A 16,132-nucleotide genomic window follows, 5' to 3' on the forward strand; every position below is an offset into this window, starting at 1 on the left:
AATGAACAGAGTTCATTTTCCAAGTTTGTGGTTTTTACCATTCTTGTGTCTTTTCTCAGAAGTAGTTCACTGCATTTTTATTCTGTTCCCTTGTTCAAAAACAGTGTAGTTGCCAGCAGTCAAGTAGCCAGGAAGAGGAAAATTTATCAGTCTATGAGGAAAATTTTGGTTTAGGCTTCATGAAGTTTATTATTTGTACCAGAATGCATGACTGTTTACCTTGTGTTAGACTGTCTTGTCCACCCTTAAGAGTAAGCATTTTTTTTAATAAACAATAACAGAAATATTACAAATCTTGAAAAATACTAAACTTGCCCTTTCTTTTTTGTTTTGGTTTTTACTAATGTATTCCATACCTTCCTCCATGTATGGTGTGACTCACAGTGATGAATTTTTTTTTTTTTTTTTTTTTTAAGGCAAGTAAGTACGGTTATCTCAGTTTTGCCTACTGCATATAGAAATTAAATTTTACTGATACAAATATGTACCTTCCCTTTTAGAGACTAGGCTGTCAAAGGAAGTATTGCTTTGCAAGCAGGATACTTTTCTGGGTATTGTTTTCTTTTGCTCTTTTGTTTAAGGCATCTAGTTCTTCAGCAGAAGCTTAGATTTTCTTTTTTTTCCACTCAAATAGTTTTCAGATTTCTTAGTAAATATTTCTTGGTATACAAAACTTCTGGGGTTTTTTTCTTTCTTTTTTTAACAGGCCAACTACAGATTCTGACAGTGAAATAATTTTTGATAATGAGGATGGAAACAGTAAAGGTCATTCCCCAGTAAGTATAAAGCTAATAAAAATTAAAAGATCACAAAATAGTCTTTGACAAACAAACAGCTTCGTTGGGAAGTTTTGTTTTGCTTGTATATATACACACCATATCAACATTGGTAATTGAGGGTGGGGGGTTGCACTATTTATCAAGCAAACTTTGTATCTTTTAGTTTCAATTTTTTTTTCTTTTTTTTAACATGACATAGATTTGAAATTTAGGTTTCATCCAGATCTTCTGGAATGCTTTGCCTCCAATGTCTAATGATGGCAAAAAGTTACTCATTTTCACTTTGAAAATGAGAGTTTAGTCACACCTGGGTTTCTAGTTTATTTAGAAACAGTGGCATTACAAAAATGTCATTATATTATTTTGCTACTTTTCAAACCTAGCCGTAGAAGGTGAGTTCTCATCAGTGTGTTCCAGCCGTTAAAAGATAGTAGTATGCATAATAAAAAACATCTGCACAGCTTCCTGTAGCTAACTGTTCTGTTGACTTTTATTGCAATAAAGAATGAAGAAGGCAATGAAAAGAACAGCCATGGAGGAGAAGACAGGAGGACACCTGTTGTTCAGACAGTGCATTACCTGTATATTCAGGTACAAATGTGGTTGTGTGTTCAGAAAAAATGCAAATTACTAAGTTAGATGTTGGGTTTGCAATAGACTGGTTTTCTAAAGGCTTGGCTGGTGGAAGGCACTGTGCAATGCACATGGCTTGCTATGCCTTCCAAGGCTCTATAGTTGTGCCTGGAGAAAGCAGTTTCATAGTGCCATAGTGGATCACAGGTTAACTGTTGTTGCTTCTGTACAAGTAAAAGCTGGCAGTTCCTGACTTAACCATAGAACAACCCAACCAGCCAATCTTTGAGACCATGACTTGCAAAGGACTAGTTTTCATTGTGCTTGTTGTTTGTTTAGAATATCCATCCCAATCTCCTAACACTGTAGCTGGTGTTACTCAGTTTGGTTATGGTGTTAATTCCCAATGTGGATTTGAAATATACTGTGTTGAATTTCAGAGGGGGAGTTGTCTTTCACAGGTATGAAAACTTCCTCATTCTTTTCAGTGGCACGGTGTTGTGTATGCACTGTATTTTAATACAAAACAGTAATCTGCAAAGCCATTGTATGGCTCTAACAGTGCACACAAAATGAAATTCTTGCAGGTTTGCAACTAAAGGCTTTACTGCTGCATCTCCTTTGTGTTAGGAGTTAGACTGTTTCTGGGAAAAGACAGTTATCATAGCTAACTGTTCTGTGGTGATGTGCAATTTTTATAATGCACTTAACGCTAGAGCTTGTCTGGAAGGAAGATACAATTATATGGAATTAGATTTTAATAGACTTGTTTGCACGTGTTGTATATATTCATAATATAAAGAGTTAAGATGCCAAGTTAAAAAAAAGCCAGAGGTTCTTTTGAGTTTGAGTTAAACACGCATTATGGCTTGGCTGTTTTCACCTCGTTAACATTTATGTTAGAGATTATGCTGCTCTGCAAGCTTATACCATTGTTCCAGAAAATGGAGTAGGACCCAAAAGTGGATGTATATTTTCTAGCTAAAAGACTGCTCTCAGGAAAATTCCAAACAGCTCCGTGCTTTGGGGATACTACTTGCTCCTGGACCATGGCAGTAAATATGCATACTGACGCAAGTTTCTGATAGTCTCTTCTCTTGACAAAACTGATCTTCCTTCCCTCTGTCCCCTATGTATGAAGATGGAGTATTGCGAAAAGAGCACATTAAGGGACACTATAGACCAAGGGTTATATGAAGACACCAGTCGGCTTTGGAGGCTTTTCCGAGAAATTTTGGATGGGTTAGCTTACATCCATGAAAAGGTTAGTAAATATGACAGTTATGAGCTATCCATAATGTCTGTGCTATGCCTCTGTCTCTGTGGGTTTCTTAATATTCAATTTGGGGCATTTATTAAGGTTTTTTTTCTTTGCCCTTTCTATTATTAATCTATTCTTGGGGTTTCAAGTATTTTATCTTAAACTTGAATTTTATAGTGAACCACTTTAGACTTTACCCTTTTGTCATAAAAATTTGTCCCTCTTTTAAAAACAGTTTGTTAGCTGGTACACTGAAAATGGTTCCTAGCTTCTGGGCTACAGACTACAATCTGTCTTCAAAATTATTCTTCAGTGATTTAATGCAGTAGACTTCTCAATGTAATAAAAGTATATAGTATGATTCTCCTGTCTATTATAAAGAGTTTTATTTTTAATTATGTTGATTGTTTAATATTCTCTGGGTCTTTTTTTACTGTCCTGCTGTAACAGGGAATGATCCACAGAGACTTGAAACCTGTGAACATCTTTTTAGATTCAGATGATCATGTGAAAATTGGTGATTTTGGTTTAGCTACAGATCATCCAGCAAATGCAGTAAGTACAGCTTGAAGTGGATGGAAAAAAACCCTTCAATATGGTGATATAATTACTTGAAAGGTGAATGTTTTTATACTGTGAATGCCATAAACTTTTTTAAATTTCTAAGATTCTAGAATTAAACCATGTACTGCCAACCAAAGTGAAAAGAAAAGCCAACAGAAGCATTTCATGTACTATTTACAATATGTCTGTTTTGCTGATTTCAGGTGCTCTCTAAACAAGAAGAAAATCTCTCAGATGGTTCTGCTATGTCTGACCCTTCAGGTTGGTTTACATTGCAGCTTGTTCTAAATTACTTCAAGCAAACAGTTGTTTTATGCAGTCTTGTATACTCTGTTAGGACTTCCTTTTGTTCTCTGAAAATAATACTTTTTTAAATTGAGGCCAGGGAGAGGACATATCAACAACCAGCTCTTGGGTAGATATATTATATATCATCTGGCAGTTTTGCCTGCTACCTAAAAATTAATTTACTTCCACTGCTAGCCTTCTGCCACAGATCAGTGCTTTCCTCTGGCGAGGTATATAGACATCCTGTATATCTGTTCCGTCTGCACCTCTTTTCTCTTGCCTATACAGGACAATTTCAAGACTTCAGGGTCTTTTGGTTGGGATTGGTTTTTTTTCTTTTTTGATATCACCTGTTTAGAGGTTGAGTTCTGTGTTTTGGGAAAACTTTAGTATGTCTTAAGATGAGTGATGAGTGTAATGGAAATGAAATTTCATTGTTGCATTTGTGTGCTGATAGATCCGTTTATCTACTGTAGATTGGCATGTGAAGATTGACTGTCTTGTTTTGCCAACTGTTCTCAACTGAGTCTCTCTGAATAAGGACTGCACTCCAAGCTAGAAGAAAGAAATGAGGTTTTGTTGATGTTTCTCTTTTACTTACTTGAAACTCATACTCTCATCTTTTGCTCTGTAGGTAATTTGACAGGAATGGTTGGCACTGCACTGTATGTCAGCCCAGAGGTCCAGGGAAGCACTAAATCTACATACAATCAGGTAAGATTGGAGTAGACTTAATAAAAAGGTAGCACAGAATCTAAGGTGTACCAGGTATGATTTGGATCATTCCTCCTCAACAAAGGTGATTTCAGCGTGAAACAGGGTGTGGTGAGATTACTCTGATTGTCAGAGGAATTAAATGTTCCTTCAAGAGGAAACCAAGGGTAAAAGGATGTGGGCAAGCCAGTTTTTCTGCCTGTGCTGTGGTCATGACTAGATGCAAGGAACTTCAAGTTGAAAGCATGTAATCATAGAGGACCTTTATAACTGAATAGGACAGAAAGCTTACAGTCTTCAGTGAAGATGAAATGTCGTCATCAAAAGTATATATTGCTCTTCTGGATTTCTAGACTGTGATTTGGAAGGTAGGGGTGCATTGTTCTTCATCAAAGAAAATCCAGTTTATATGCAGAGACAAACTGAATTTTAAAGCAAGAATGTTTTCAAAGTGGAAGTCATAGAATCATAGAATGGTTTATGTTGGAAGGGCGCCCAAAAATCATCCAGTTCCAATACCCTGCCGTGGCCAGGGACACCTTCCACTAGACCAGATTGCTCCAAACCTCATCTAACCTTGCCTTGAACATTTTCAGTGATGGGGCATCAGCAGCTTCTCTGGGCAACTTGTTCCACCCTCACAGTAAAGAATTTTTTCCTAATATCCAGTCTAAACCTATCCTCTTTCAGTTTAAAGCCGTTCTCCCTTGGTCTGTCACTTAAATGCCTTTGTGAAAAGTCCTTCTCCAGCCTTCTTGTAGCCCCCTTTACATACTGGAAGGCTGCAATGAGGTCTCTCCTCAGAGCCTTTTCTTCTCCAGGCTGAACAATCCCAATTCTCTTAGCCTTTCCTCATAGGAGAGGTGCTCCATCCCTTTCATCATCTTCGTGGTCCTCCTCTGGACTTGCTCCAGCAGGTCCACGTCCTCCTTATGCTGGAAGCCCCAGAGCTGGATGCAGTACTCCAGGTGGGGTATCATGGGAGTGGAGCAGATGAGGAGAATCACCTCTCTTGACCTGCTGGGTCACACTGTTTTTGATGCAGCCCAGGACGTGTTTGGATTTCTGGGCTGCAAGTGTGTACTGTCAGGTCATGTTGAGTATCTTGTCAACCAACATCTCCAGATCCTTTTCAGGGCTGCTCTCAATTCATTCTCTGCCCAGTCTGTATTTGTACTTGGGATTGCCCCAACCCAGGTACAGGACCTTGTACTTGGCTTTGTTGAATTGCATGAGGTTCACACAGGCCCAGATCTCAAGCTTGTCCAGGTCCCTCTGGATGACATCCTTTCCCTGCATATTTATTATAAATAAATTACATCCTTTCCCCACAATATTTATTATAAATAATAAAAAACACACAAAAAGATGCACAAAAAAACCCACCGTTCTCTCCAGCTGTAATACACTGTGAAATTTAACCTAAGCATGGTTTTTTTTTTTCCTTCGCTGTTCTTTGGAGAATTCTTAGTAATGTGTAAGTCTTTTCTTTTTTTGTCTTCCTTAGAAAGTGGATTTGTTCAGTCTGGGTATAATATTCTTTGAAATGTCTTACCATCCTATGAATACTGCATCAGAAAGGATCTTTGTTCTTAGTCAGTTAAGGCTGGTAAGTACATAGATGTGAAACATACTAATTCTATGCATCGAATTAAGAGAAGTAAAATATGCAAATATTTTGCAAAATATAGTAAAAAATGTTTCCATGGGGAGTGCTTAAAAACAAAGTTTGCAAAACATACAATGAAAAGTGAAGAATAAAATTCAGGTTTGCACTGACATTCCTTTAATGTGCTGGATTCTAATGGTATTGCCATGAGTCAGTGTTCCATCTATGAATCTAATTTTTATAATAGAGAATATTAGAGGTGGAAATGTCAGATAAAGGCATCACAGCTTTAGTATACCTAGGTTTAGGCCTGGTGGGTCTTTCTCAGGAATCAGTTGGTATTTATAGTTGGTAAATGCTTGTGATTATGAGTTGTATTTTCATTATACAAAACAACTTTGAAGCATTCTTTTCCTTTTAGCTATACAAACTAACTTTGCAATGTGGGCGTTTATTTGTTTATTTGGGCTTTTTTTTTTGTTTTTCCATGGACAATGAAAATGCTTAGTTTTGCTGTATAAATATATAGAACTTAAAAATAAGACTAATCTGAGCAAGCTGGACTGCCTGTTGTAATTCATATGTGAATTTTGTTTTTGTTAGCCCACTATTGTATTTCCCAAGGACTTTGATGAAGTCAAGCATGCAAAGCAGGTAATTTTGAAGATATTTTAGCTATTAGGTGTTCCCTGTCAGGAAACATTATTTATGGTTTTTTCCTCTTAATTGCCCGTTTAATTCCTCACTTAGTATGCTCTGCCAAGTTCTTACATGACATTAGAACGAAGCAAGGAAAGAAAATCTCAAAAGAATATTCTGAGCTGACATGGAAATATATTTACCAACGAAATTCCCTGAGCACAGTCATAAAGAAACTTAGCATTCACTGGCACACCTTTTAAGCTCTGAGGGACAATTTTGACTTTTTATGCTTAGAGAAATGGCAATTTTGAGTTGTTTAACTTTTAAGTTAAACTATTTGAAAGAAATCTGTGTCACATAACGGAAAGAGGTGTGCAAGCTCAATTGGCTGCTCCGAGCTTGAAAGAGCTGCCAAGAGCTGTTCTGGATGCTTCCATGGCAGAGTGTTGAAATGATAAGGAGCAGTGTAATCTTTTTTGGACCATCTAGATAGCTTTTCACTTGTGCTGGTCAACTCTTTTGTTGACCATTAGTATTAACTTTTTGTCTGTTATGCTTTTAGAATAGCGATCTGCATGTTACTAGCACCATAAAAATGTTTCCATCTTGTACATTTTACTGAAATATGCAGGAAGATTCCCCCTTCTTTAATATTTGTATCTCTCAAATCTTTGTTTTCATGCACACAATTCTGCTTTTTCATAACTTTGTTGAAAAAGAGATACCAGATGGTATGGAACAACAAAGGATAAGGATATTACATATTTTGTCATCCCAGAAAGCATTTCTGATAATTTTTGTGGTTTAGTAAATTTATTCACATGAAAATAGAAGATTCTTAGAATTTAATAAGAAAATAATACGCACCCCAAAGATTCAGATTCTGCTTTTTTTGTCCCCTGTAAAGTCTCAATTTTTTTATTAAAGTAATGTGACTAAGAGGTTTGTTGTACACACTATAATTTATAAAATCTTTCTAATCTATAAAATTTTTATATAATTGTAGAGATCGGTTATTACATGGCTCCTGAACCATGATCCTGCAGCACGACCATCAGCTGTGGAGCTGTTAAAAAGTGAACATCTTCCACCACCACAGATGGAAGAGTCTGAACTCCATGAAGTACTCCACCATACCTTAGCAAACGTGGATGGCAAGGCCTACCGGACCATGATGAGCCAGATATTTTCACAGCGTATATCTCCAGCGATAGACTATACCTATGACAGTGATATGCTGAAGGTTTGTAGGTGTTTAGGGGGTGCATGGGTTTGGCTTTTTTCCCCGTGTTGTGCCTTAAAAGAATATGTTTATATGGCTAAACTCTAATCTGTTTGAAAGAATTGCATTATCTCTGAAGATTAACCTTCACCTTGGTTCCCATTTAAAACTACGGTCTGTACTGTGTGCGTTTGAATAGCCACTTCCCCTTTGAACCTTTCTTCAATGAAGGAACCAGCAGTGTTTGTAGCAGCTAAAGCTTTAGGCTTATGTCCAGATGATTACTTTCTTTACTCTGAATTTCTGTTAAACTAGGGGTACTTCCGGCTGCCAACAGAAAGTGTTACCTCTGACTGTTTTCTTCCCTTTCTAATCAAAGTGATTCTTCTTGGTTTAAATATTTCTGAATCTAAAGAAATACAAGGTAACACAGTACAATAATGCTTTGCATAGCTGTAGTTATTTTTTTATCATTGTAAGCATTGCAATTTATTTTAGTGGAACGAGGTAGCAGAATATTTATTGCCTATATTGTATGGAATGATTGCCTACACAGAGTGTTCATTGCATGTGAATTATATATGTACTTTTTATTTGTGGTGGTTTCAGGGTAGTTTTTCTGTTTGGGCAGCCAAGATACAGCAGCATGTATGTGAGATTGTCAGCCGGATATTTAAAAGACACGGTGGGTGTGTTTACAAAAGTCATTCATTTCCTTTTTTATGATTGAGTGTATTTAAGAGAATGGAATGGTTTTTACTGCTATTACAGGAGTCAGAAAGTATGTTCAATAGCTGCACATCATTTGAAGTTTTTATAATATTTTTTGCTGTTATTTTGTCATCCCAGTGATAGCTACTTATATCAAATCTGAATTATTCACACATTTTCTACAAAAAGAACTAATTATGTTTTTGAATGTATGTGGTTGTTCTGATAGTCAGTATGAGCTTTTAAGGTGAGTTACACAAAATCTGGATCTGAATATAAGGGTAGTTCTAGAGTGAAAGACCAAGCATCCATGTAGCACCATAACCTCTCTCTGAACATCACCTGAATGGGAAAGACATAAGAAAGAATGTGGAAATAGCAAGCATATAGTGGTACTTTGAGTAATACTACTCTTGGCAATGCCTTGCTGTTCAGGAACTTCCTGAGCCAAAGCTCATGCTATGATGTTTAGTAGTCTTTTGTTTTAATTTCCAGGAATCTGTCCAGTCATTAGTAATAGTATTTGCTTGAAATTATTTTTTGAGAGGAAGAAGATTTATGCAGACGCTGTTACACTTGCAGTGTTATAAATTGTGTTGGTTTATAGGTGTTCGTGTTGCTATTTATACGAATATAGAGAATTTTAAAATATAAACTGTAAGGTTTCTTAATATATCATAACCTCATTAAACATGATGAAAATTTGGCAATACAGAAGAATAGAAAACTGAGAAATGTGAAGTTAAGAAATAAATTGCTCTCTCCCCTCCTCACCCTTAAAACTTGACAGACTTTGGAAGACATTTGTGAGCATTTTAGAAACTGAAATACTTTCATTCTTTTGGGAAAAAGGATGGGGGTGCATATATATTGTGTTTTTTTTATTAGATTGTATCTGCCATCTGTAATGTTTAGAATAATTTCTTTCTATATGGGGCTTTTTCTTTCTGATTTAAACGTTTATGTTGAAATCTAATTGAAGACATGAGTTAAGCTTCTAGGGAATCACTAGGGAATTTAGAACAGGAAAATATTTTTCAGTGATTACAGATATTATTAATAGTAAGGTTTCAATGAAGATGAGATCCATACAGATAGATAGTTGCAAAACATAGCCAGAAAAAAAAAGTATTTTAGGTTTTAAAATTATACATAAGCACTTCTAGTATGTTTTTAAGACAACATTTGTTCTGTGTGGAAGTGCCTCTAGACCAAAGCAAGTACTGCTGGTAACTGCAGAGATGCTCATCTGTTTCGTATCATGCCTTTATGAAAGGTGGTGTTTAAGGAGGGGTGCAAGGTGAGGATTATGCTGGGCTGTGAATTGGCAGTCTCCTCTTTTACTCTGTGGGCTGCCTGCTGAGTCCAAGAAACACGTGAGATACAACATCAGAATTTGTTTTATGCCCTTGTTCAAATGTGGAAGAGGGAGGTCTATTAAATACGCTTAATGTAACTTTTAAAATGCATGGATTTTACTTTATCATGCCCTGCAAGGTTGTTCATGAACTTGTAAAAAGCAGATGTTACTTCTAAAATGAGAGAATAGCATTTTCTGATTTTTGTGCAGGAGCCATCAAGCTTCATACTCCACTGCTAATGCCCAGAAATAGGAAACTATATGAACATAATGAAGCTTCATATTTCATGGATCACAGTGGGATGCTGGTAATGCTTCCTTATGACCTCAGGGTAAGTAGTATAATCTCTGTAGGCAAAGCTGTGTTTGAAGTGTGCTATGGTGTTTGCAGATTCCTTGGACTCACTAGTTACAAATTTGGTTTAGGCTTGTTCTTCTGACTGCTGAAGTAATATATCTTTCTGTGTCTGTCCCTCTACTCCTGTTTTTCACTCCTAGTCTTGACAGTTGGAGCCATGATGGCATATCAAAGAAATAGACTTATTTCTTCTTTTTTTTTAAACACGGTGGTGAAAATAGTGTTTCTATTTAAAACTTGCAGCAAGGATGATTAGATTAATATTACTTGGTTATGGCAAGTATTTAAGGCATTATTATTTCACATGTGAGAGTACAAGTGTAACTGCATGGTAGTATTTCATCTCCAGGTACAGAGTCCAGTCAGACTGAGTGTTTTGTTTCAACAGTTTTCATGTATTTTGTTTTTCAGATTCCTTTTGCAAGATTTGTAGCTAGAAATAACATAACAAACTTGAAAAGGTAAGAGACATAGAGGTGATGTTTTGCATGGATACCATGCTGTGACAGTGACTCCTGAAGAGGTTGATTCATTCTTCAATGTTTTCTTTAGATACTGTATAGAGCGAGTTTTCAGACCTCGGAAGTTAGACCGCTGTCATCCCAAAGAACTCCTAGAATGTGCATTTGACATCGTTACATCTACTGGAAATAGCTTTTTGCCTATAGCAGAAACAATTTATGCCATTTCAGAAATCATTCAAGAGTTTTCAGTGCTACAGGTAGATTGTCTAATCAGCCCCTTTGCTCTCTTTTCCATCCTAAAAATTTAATCTAAGTGCATATTTAGTCTAATGTATTTCAAAAGGATACTTTCTTTAAAATGTACAGAACTACTTTCATTTTTTATCAGTAGTCAGTTATAGAACACTGTCGTTTAAGTAAAAAATAAGTTTTGTAGGTCAACTTAAAAAGAAGCATGGGTTTATGTGCAAAATAAATATTAATTGAATCCTTTACAATGCCATTGAAATAATGTCTTCTTGCTGTCAGGCAAGTGATTACTGTAGAATGGGACAAGATTTGCCATTCTTTAGTTATAGATGGAAGATAAGGTAGTGAAAGAAGAGGTTTGAAGTTGGTTTTGGACTATTATTAAATGTTTAGGAAGCTTCTTTGTTTTTTGTGGAGTTTGGTTTTTTTAAGCAAAGCAGAATACAAGTAAAACTTGTTTTTGTCATTTCTTTTTGCTTTTCTTTCTATTTTGTACATTGTTAGGAAAGAAATTACAGTATTTACTTGAACCACACGGCCTTACTGAAAGCTATACTTTTGCACTGTGGGATACCAGAGGACAAACTCAGTCAAGTCTACATCATTCTATATGATGCTGTGGTAAGGCATTAGTTACTAATCTAATCTCTATAATCATCACTATAGAGTATCCTATTTTGTGGAGCTATCTAAAAGCCCACTGCCAGCATAACCAGGAATATCCTGTTGATATATAAAAAGGCTGGCTATCTGTGGGCTGTAAACATAGATTATTACTTTTCTCTTACTTCTGGGTTGGGGTGGTTTAAGATGATTATTTTAATATATATTTATGAGAGAATCTTTCACCTGTATAATCAAGAACTGGCAGACTAGTCAATATAAACTTTAAAACTTATTTTAATGTCGAGTTGGTCTTTTCTAGTATATAAGCAGAGAATATAGATGAAATTCATTTGAATAGTTACATAATGCATAAAAGCCAATAAAATGCCATTTAAATCTGTTCTTCCTATAGACTGAAAAGCTAACTAAAAGGGAGGTGGAAGCTAAATTCTGTAATCTTTCTCTCACATCAAATAGTGTAAGTAATTTTAATTCAATGTTAATTTCCCTTTAATTTTCCCATAAGTCAATCATATTTTATTGTCTTTGTAATTTAATCACTGAGAGTAAGAAAAATAACCTGTTACTTGTGCTGTTCAGAATAGATCAGTCTCTTTCCAAGTAGTCTGACTTTGTTCTCTGTTTTCTCTGGAAGCCGGTATCACAACTGTTCAGGTTTCTTCTTTAAACATATTTTTCAGACTGTGGAAACTAATAAAGGGTAAATGGAATCCTGTACAGTGGTATTTAGTAAAACAAACTGAGACAAACTTTAAAAAAAAATTCTGCAAATGTTGATGAATGTGCTTAAGGAGTTAATTTCTGGACACTCTGAGACTTGTGTCTGTGTATTCCTTTCCTCAACTCACTAGGTAAAAACAGGAGTCTAAGAAAAACAAACAAAAAAGGCAGATATTTTTCCTTTTTTTTCTTTTTTTTAGATGTGACCCATCATGTCTATGTTCCTACATATGTTTATAATTTTATTTTTCCGTTTTAGCTTTCTCGACTCTACAGATTCATTGAGCAGAAGGGAGAAGCAAGTAATGTGTTTCCATTTTTAAACACAATGATAAAACAAAAACCAGGTGTCACTCAGCTCTTGAAACATGGAATGAAGGATTTAGAGGAAGTCATTGGTCTGTTAAAGCATCTGGGAATAAAACTTCAGGTTTGTAAAATACTCCGCTAATACATTAATGGATTTACAGGCTGCTGGGCCAGGAAACAAAGTAATGATATTTTAGAGCAGAAAAAGCAAATCAAAGTGTCTTTTGATCGCTGTAATAGTATTGGCATTCATTTTTCTTCTTCTTTTTTTCCTTTCTTTTTTTTTAAGGGTGCATTTTAAAAATAAGACTCTTCCAGTCATAAGTCTGTGGCTTATCTTCTATTAAATGAGAGACAGACTCTTTTTTTTCCCCAACCAAGATTGAAGGCATTACTTAGAGCATAAAGGATGGGTTTTATTAAATTTTGAAACAAACTGTAAATATTTTTTAAAATACAGAAATCTGATGACTACTAAAGGCCCCCACCTTCCTTGAGGCTTGCTGTTTGGGTTTTGTGCTGTAGGTTTCTTGGGGTGCTTTAAGATTAAAGTATCATTTCCTTATTTTTCATAGTATTTTAAATTTCTGGAGATGAGTGTTTCCATATGTCTTCCTTATGTGAAAACAGTGTTTTCAATTCATGCTGCTAACAGGAAATTAATTATATATGTGCACATATTCATTTTTATTTTACAGATTTCTATAAATCTGGGACTGGTTTACAAAATACAGCAGCACAATGGTATTATCTTTCAGTTTGTAGCGTACATCAAAAGAAGACAAAGAACTGTGCCTGAAATTCTTGCTGCAGGGGGCAGATATGATCATCTGGTATGTGCTCATCTCTTTTAATGAATTCAGATTTTTTTTTTTTAACCCATAAAAAATGAGAAGCCTGTTTGTCATTTTGCCGAGATAACTATTTGGTCTTCCATTTTGTTTTTGTCTTGTTTTTGAGATTCCACAATTTAGAGGGCCACAGACGGTAGGACCAGTTCCTTCAGCTGTTGGAGTCAGCATAGCTATAGACAAAATAACTGCTGCTGTTTCCAGCGTAGAGGATTCTGTAAGTCTTCTTTCTGGGAAGTGGGGGATTTGTTTGTTGACTTCTGACAGTTCAGTAATTTAATTGCAGCTACAGATAGGCAAAAAATAAGATGTTCAGATGTGTACTAAAATAATACCATACTGAAATAGAAGGCAGACATCAAGATGACCTGTTTTCTTTTTTTGTGTTTCTTTACATAAAATTATTTAGTAAAATGAAAGTTAGGGGAAGAAGGGATCTTCAGGCTTACAACTTTTTATTTTCAATTTAAATGTCCCATTTTTCTCAGCCTGTGTATTCTTTCAGATGGAAGAGTACAACTGTAGATATTTAGTGTTACTTTTCCCCTGCTACTTCTCCCTGTATAAAAATATAGAAAGTGGAGATGGAAGAAAACTCTGAGAATTTTGTACAGTGTCAAACAACTTCACTTGGTTGTGGAATGTGTATTTTACTAATTTTTCTTCATAATGAACATTGCTAAGCTGAGTGGGAAGGAGAGAACAGAATAGGCTGGAATGTTTTGCAAGCTGAGGCTGTGAAGATGCTTTGTGTCAAAGATTAAGCTTCAATGACTTTTAAACGTGCTTAGGTAAATTGTAGCTCTAGAAAGAGGTGGATCTAACCACTATTTTTTTGTTTTGTTTCTTTTGGGGTTTTGTTTGTTTTTTTCTGGTTCGATGCATTTTAATAAACTATATATTTATCCTTCTTTGTTACTTTAACTGGCTAATGAAGGGGAAAAGGTGATCTTGTGACTAATATTGTCTCCTTGTTTTTGACTTTCCCATCAGGTTTCTCTCAGTTCATGTGACCTGCTGGTCGTAAGTGTTGGTCAGATGTCAATGGGTAGAGCTATCAATATTGTTCAGAAACTCTGGACTGCAGGAATTCCAGCTGAAATAATGTATGACTGGTCCCAGGTAGAATTTCTGTCTCCATGTATTAACTAACTGTATTTTTGTTCTCTAAGATAAGTGCAACCAGAGACCATATTTCTTTTGCCATTTACAACAGTTTCAATCGCTCAGAATTGGAAAAAATCTAGATTATATGCCTTTCCTATGATCTTGGTGGGGGGTGGGGGTGCTTTTCAGGTGGGTTTTTTTTTTTTTTGGTGATTCATAAGAAATGAAGGTTTGGGTAGTTCTTGCCCCCGTCTAACGATGTCCTGTAACCCAGTGCTGAGTAAGTCAGCATAGCAAGCCCTTCAGTAAGATCAGCACTGAGGATGTTGTCGGTCAGCCTCAGTTTTACAAAAAACCCAGCTGACTTCAGTTTTTGTGACAGACTACCAGGACTGAGCTATTACTGAAAGCTGCAGCCAGCAGGGTGGTAAGTGTTGATTGATGTTACACTGCACATTTTTACAGTTATGTAGACCCTGCACTCCTAGATAGAGCTAGCCCTTCCATGTGAGAACTAGGACTGCAGGGTCTAGACTTTGTCTAAGTTTAGACTTAAATTTCAATTTTTAAGGAGCATTAGGTGGATAAATATATGCATAATGAAGTTTCATCTCCTGGAGTTGTTAATCAAGATTTTCTCTCTCAGGAGCTCATATAAGCAGTGTAACTGTTGCATATCAAGTTATTTTAAAGACAGGAGACTTTGATTACTTAAGTGGTCATTTTATAACCTGTCAAATTTCTTTCCCATCCCCCTTCTCCTGTTCAAATTTTAGTCCCAGGAAGAACTGCAGGAATACTGCAGATGCTCTGGGATTACCTATGTAGCTCTTGTGTCAGATAAAGAAGGAAGTCATGTGAAGGTAAGTGTAGGACCAGACGATGTTTGGTGTTTCGGGTTTATAATCTGTTCTTCTACATTATTTTATTTTTTTTGTGATTGTTATTATTAATATAATATTAATTATACTTAAGCAGGTGAAGTTGAGGTAAATACAGTTTCAGTTGTTAAGTTGTGGAATGTTCTTCTGAAGAATAGTGCATTTTATCCCTTCATAACACTGTTATTCACAAACCTACTTTCTTCTGGGAAAGTCCGAAGATTAGTGCAAACATTGCTTGACTTTGTTATTGGTGGTTTTATATGGAACAAGGTTTCTCTTGTCTCTGACTTTTTTGAATCTACAAAATCAATTAGTTAACAATCTTTCTAGTTGGCAGCTTTTCACGTTGCAAAATAAAGACAACTAAAATATAAATCTAAAAATGTAGTTCAGACAGACAGAGTCAGAATCACACTGCTCACCTCTGTAAGCTAAAGTTAAGATGCAAACAGTGGACTGTGTCACAACATGAATTACCACGCTCTGTACTCTGCAACCTGTGATTCTGCTATGTTTTTTTGAAGTTAAAAGTTTTAAAATATTCTGTATCATTAGAGAAAACTTTTTTTTTTTTTGAGTAAAGATTCATTCTTTTAAAATATAGTAACTATTTGACAGCATCTGGTACGGACATTTTACCAAGCCAGTGTACCTTACTAAAATATTTTTCACTTGTTGTTAACTATCTTTGTTATTATAACAGAGATAGCAAATAACTGCATTAATTGTATGAGTGAGTAGATCTTGATGATGAGAATGTGATATATCAAAGTCTTCCACCAGACTATTGCAGAGCGTTCTTTTAAATATGGCTTTATTGAAGCAAAACCAAGAAAGAAT

The 16,132-nt window shown here is 35.7% G+C and overlaps 1 protein-coding gene across 5 annotated transcripts in view; it reads left to right on the forward strand.

The window, feature by feature from the left end:
- EIF2AK4 (eukaryotic translation initiation factor 2 alpha kinase 4) overlaps positions 1-16,132 on the forward strand; it is a 37,072-nt gene that overhangs the window by 11,117 nt on the left and 9,823 nt on the right. For 3 of the 5 annotated variants that reach the window (XR_003572607.1, XM_027896202.1, XM_027896204.1), the window contains exons 13-31: positions 707-776; positions 1,284-1,370; positions 2,494-2,616; positions 3,064-3,168; positions 3,381-3,438; positions 4,100-4,179; positions 5,687-5,788; positions 6,392-6,442; positions 7,437-7,673; positions 8,262-8,337; positions 9,934-10,055; positions 10,493-10,542; positions 10,634-10,802; positions 11,299-11,415; positions 11,813-11,878; positions 12,401-12,571; positions 13,149-13,283; positions 13,411-13,518; positions 14,295-14,423. Coding sequence is in view for 4 of the 5 variants with exons in the window: in XM_027896202.1 (XP_027752003.1) it covers positions 707-776; positions 1,284-1,370; positions 2,494-2,616; positions 3,064-3,168; positions 3,381-3,438; positions 4,100-4,179; positions 5,687-5,788; positions 6,392-6,442; positions 7,437-7,673; positions 8,262-8,337; positions 9,934-10,055; positions 10,493-10,542; positions 10,634-10,802; positions 11,299-11,415; positions 11,813-11,878; positions 12,401-12,571; positions 13,149-13,283; positions 13,411-13,518; positions 14,295-14,423 (2,056 nt within the window). In the remaining variant the exon portion in view is untranslated. Of the gene's footprint in view, positions 1-706; positions 777-1,283; positions 1,371-2,493; positions 2,617-3,063; positions 3,169-3,380; positions 3,439-4,099; positions 4,180-5,686; positions 5,789-6,391; positions 6,443-7,436; positions 7,674-8,261; positions 8,338-9,933; positions 10,056-10,492; positions 10,543-10,633; positions 10,803-11,298; positions 11,416-11,812; positions 11,879-12,400; positions 12,572-13,148; positions 13,284-13,410; positions 13,519-14,294; positions 14,424-15,184; positions 15,272-16,132 lie in introns of all 5 variants that reach the window. The other 2 variants (XM_027896205.1, XM_027896203.1) reach the window with 2 other exon arrangements.

The sequence above is a fragment of the Empidonax traillii genome, unplaced genomic scaffold, assembly GCF_003031625.1.
Source record: "Empidonax traillii isolate 1590-97213 ecotype Southwest subspecies unplaced genomic scaffold, ASM303162v1 scaffold487:size479533, whole genome shotgun sequence".
Classification (NCBI taxonomy): domain Eukaryota; kingdom Metazoa; phylum Chordata; class Aves; order Passeriformes; family Tyrannidae; genus Empidonax; species Empidonax traillii.